Below are 3,592 nucleotides of genomic sequence, written 5' to 3' on the forward strand. Positions count from 1 at the left end.
TTCCGCCATCTCGGCCGAGGGTGTAACAATATACATATGTAACAATACAGCCATATATGCTATTTTATAACTCTGTATTTAAACTTAAAAAAGGATAATTTAAACCCTCTGGCCCAATGTATGCATAAATCAATATATATATATATATATATATATATATATATATATATATATATATATATATATATATATATGTGTGTGTGTGTGTGTGTGTGTGTGTGTGTTTAGTTTCAGTATTTAACATCTTTTATGGAATTTCACGTATCAACCAATAAACTCTCATCATGGAGGTATATTCAAAGATTTGAGATCATAAACCACCAACTAGGGCTCCATTTAGGCGTCTTTCAGTAAGTAGAATATATTTATGAAGCGCATTTTGTTTGTCGCTCTTAGAAGAACTAAGAGCGTCCAAAATGGGGGTTTAATAAGGGTTGAATAGATGGTGATTATGATTGAATAGAAGTTTAATGGTGTGTGAGTGATGACATAGAGAAGAGTTGGATGAGAGAGTTGTATGATCATTGAATGGTTCAGTGGATTTAATATTTTTTTTTTCAATTAAATCAACCCAAATATAGAAATCCATTAAACTTTGTAGAGTTTAATGGAGTGTGGATGTCATAAAGTATAGTTGAATAAAAAGTAAAATGTTGATGTGACAGTGATGTATCAATCTATTGAACTTCATAGAGTTCAATGGATTGTGGATGCCCTAAGGGTCACGTGTCTAATATACAAAGCATTTAATGACATTGTTTTTACGTTATGTCACCTTAATATCGATACTCACGTGAAGAAGCAACCCTAGATTAGTTCAAACTTAAGCATGCATAGATTTTATTTGGTTGTGTATATACGCTCATTAATATTGTATGGTAAGATATGCTACCATATACCAATGTGTACGAAAAACTAAACATGGGGAAATAGCAAACTCTTAATCAACATGAGCTATAGAAAAAGCGAAATTTTAGCTTTATGATGTTTGAGCTATACATTAAAAACTTTTGAAGTTTTCTAAATCAAATGGTGTAAATAATCCTCATTGTTTTCGTCGCTTTTAGAAGAAATACATGACATTTTCGTGTGTAAAGAGTTAACTAAAGTTGTTACAAACATAAGAATTAAGTTATCCCTTGGTTTGCTCATCTTCAAATGAAATACGACTAAAGCATATATAATTCATATATATATGAATGCTCATGTATGTATGCAACTATGTAAGCATGTATACGTACTTTGATTCATTAGATCATTCGAAAAAAAAGTTTATGTCAGTTTTGCAAGATAGATGTATGTATAATATAACCTTTATTTGAAGGCTTTTGGCTAAAACTATAGAAGATTTAGTTGATATTAAATTAACCATTTCAATGAACCAAAATATCTAACAAATCCTTTATTTTCGCCTTCTATTGCGAAAAAGTGCAAGTAAAAATTAACGCTTTGTGTGATTAGATTTGGATATTTCATGCTAATATATGTTCAAATATTCGATCAAAAAACAAATTCAAAAGAGAACAACAATAAAATAAAAGAAAACAAGGTTAACAAGAAAAACTGCATTTATAACAGAAAGATTTGGGATAATTACTTTAAATTAAGATTTACAGAATTTGATGTTGATTCCTTTTCTTCCGCTAAACCCTAAGTTTTTGTTCACTTTCATTAAGAAGTCATAAACTGTAACAACTAAACATAAACAGTCATATACAACTGAAGTAACTATTCTGATGTATATTCTGCAACTTCTGTTTTAGGTTGTCTAGAAGCATGATGAATCGAGCAAGCAACCACTTGCGCCCACCGCCTTAATCTCATCTTCACCTTCTCCGGATCATCGCCTATAATATAATTCAGATTAAAAGAAAAACTTTCAAAACAAGATTCCGATGAAGTATTTTACATATAATTAATCGGAATTCAGAGTTTCTTACTTGGATCCACAATGAGACTTGAAGATACATTGGAGTTAGAAGAAGAAGAAGAAGAATCGGAGTTAGTAGACGAAGTTCTCGACAGATTCCGGTTGTTAAACTGCCGATTAACGGCGGCGTACAACTCAAGTGCAGAAAAAGCTTGTGTTAGTTTTGGATCCATGTCGTTAGACGTATCGAATCCAAAACCCAACTCGAAGCAAGCTGTGAGCTCCTTGATATCATCGTCAGTAATGTCAGAATTATCAGAAGAAGCATCAAGGCTCTTGCTGCGGCGGAAACGGCGGCGCTGTTGGGCCTTCAACCTCTTCCATTCTGTTCTGCGTTGGATTTCGGGTGACCATGAGAGATTCTTGTATAGAATCGGACAGTATTTCTTCGAGTCAGCCATGAGCAACACCGTCTGCGGCGGCGGAGGAATATCGGGTGGGGACTGAAGGAGAGGAGGACAGAAGCAAGGGTATATAAAGAAGGTTATGTGGGGTCCATTGAAGGGTTCGAGTCCTGATACGATACTGACGAACATAGATTCGGTCCGGTGGGGTCAAAATCTTAGTTACAATGTGGGCCCACCTTTTGTTTTGGGCTTCCTAGCTAATACCATTTATATTTTATAACATTTGGAACGTTCTCATATTTATTTTTATATTTAAGTTTTTATTCAGTTTAATATTATTTATTTGGATGATTATTTATTGTCAAACTTCATAAAAACCATTTTATTTTGATTTTTTCTAATGTAACTATGAAAATAACTTTTCTTTTGTGGTTTAACAATTGAATTATTTATTATTATTATTATTTATTTTTTTATATAAATGAATCACAACATAAAAATCTAAACTATATAAATATTATTACAATTTAGAATTTATTCCGTTTAACCATCACTTTTATTTTTTAATATTGAATCATTATAATTGAAATCATAAAAAACAAATACAATAAAAAGGTATTATTCTATTATTTTTTATAATCCATACAATGTTTTTTTTTTTGGAAAAAAAACTATAATTGAATAAGTTTTCCTGTAAAACCTTTCTCATTCGTTTATAAACTATATATTCAAAAAATACAATAAAGGCCTCACACAATGCGCCAATATAATCCATACAACGTCGTTTTTTTTAAAAAAAAAAATAAATATAATTAGATAAGTTTTCTGTAAAACCCTTCTCATTCAGTGATAACCTATATATACAAAAAATACAATAAAGCGCCTCACACAATGGGCCAATATAATCTACGCTGCTATACAAAATAATAATGACAGTATGTCTAATAAATCAAGACCCACTAATAGCCCCCCGCACAGTAAGAACTGGAGGGGAGTGAACGTTTAAGCTGGAGCGAAAGTCTAAAAGCAGTGGAGACGGCAGACTCTTAGTGATGATATATGTATATTGAGTTGTAGATGGAGCATGAAAGACCCGAAGTTGACCCAAAGCAACCTTTTCGTGAACAAAAATGTATATCGATTTCATTGTGCTTTGTGTGTTGACGTTGAACAATATTTGAAGCTAGATAAATTGTGCTTATATTGCCACAATAAACGATAGTCGCCTTTGTAGGTGTGTGATGAAGTTCACGCAACAAATTGCGGAGCCAACAGGTTTCAAAAACAACATTAGCAATGCCTCGATATACTGATT

The 3,592-nt window shown here is 32.1% G+C and overlaps 1 protein-coding gene across 1 annotated transcript; it reads right to left on the reverse strand.

The window, feature by feature from the left end:
* Positions 1-1,597: 1,597 nt before the first annotated feature.
* LOC145076438 (uncharacterized) lies at positions 1,598-2,466 on the reverse strand. The gene is made up of 2 exons (XM_079022310.1): positions 1,941-2,466; positions 1,598-1,847 (listed from the first exon to the last, which is right to left on the reverse strand). Exons 1-2 carry the CDS (start codon positions 2,464-2,466, stop codon positions 1,729-1,731), a joined length of 645 nt encoding a protein of 214 aa, XP_078878436.1. The 3' UTR covers positions 1,598-1,728.
* Positions 2,467-3,592: the final 1,126 nt, after the last annotated feature.

This window comes from Lactuca serriola, chromosome 9, assembly GCF_051521515.1.
Source record: "Lactuca serriola cultivar US96UC23 chromosome 9, Lser_US96UC23_V15, whole genome shotgun sequence".
Taxonomy (NCBI): domain Eukaryota; kingdom Viridiplantae; phylum Streptophyta; class Magnoliopsida; order Asterales; family Asteraceae; genus Lactuca; species Lactuca serriola.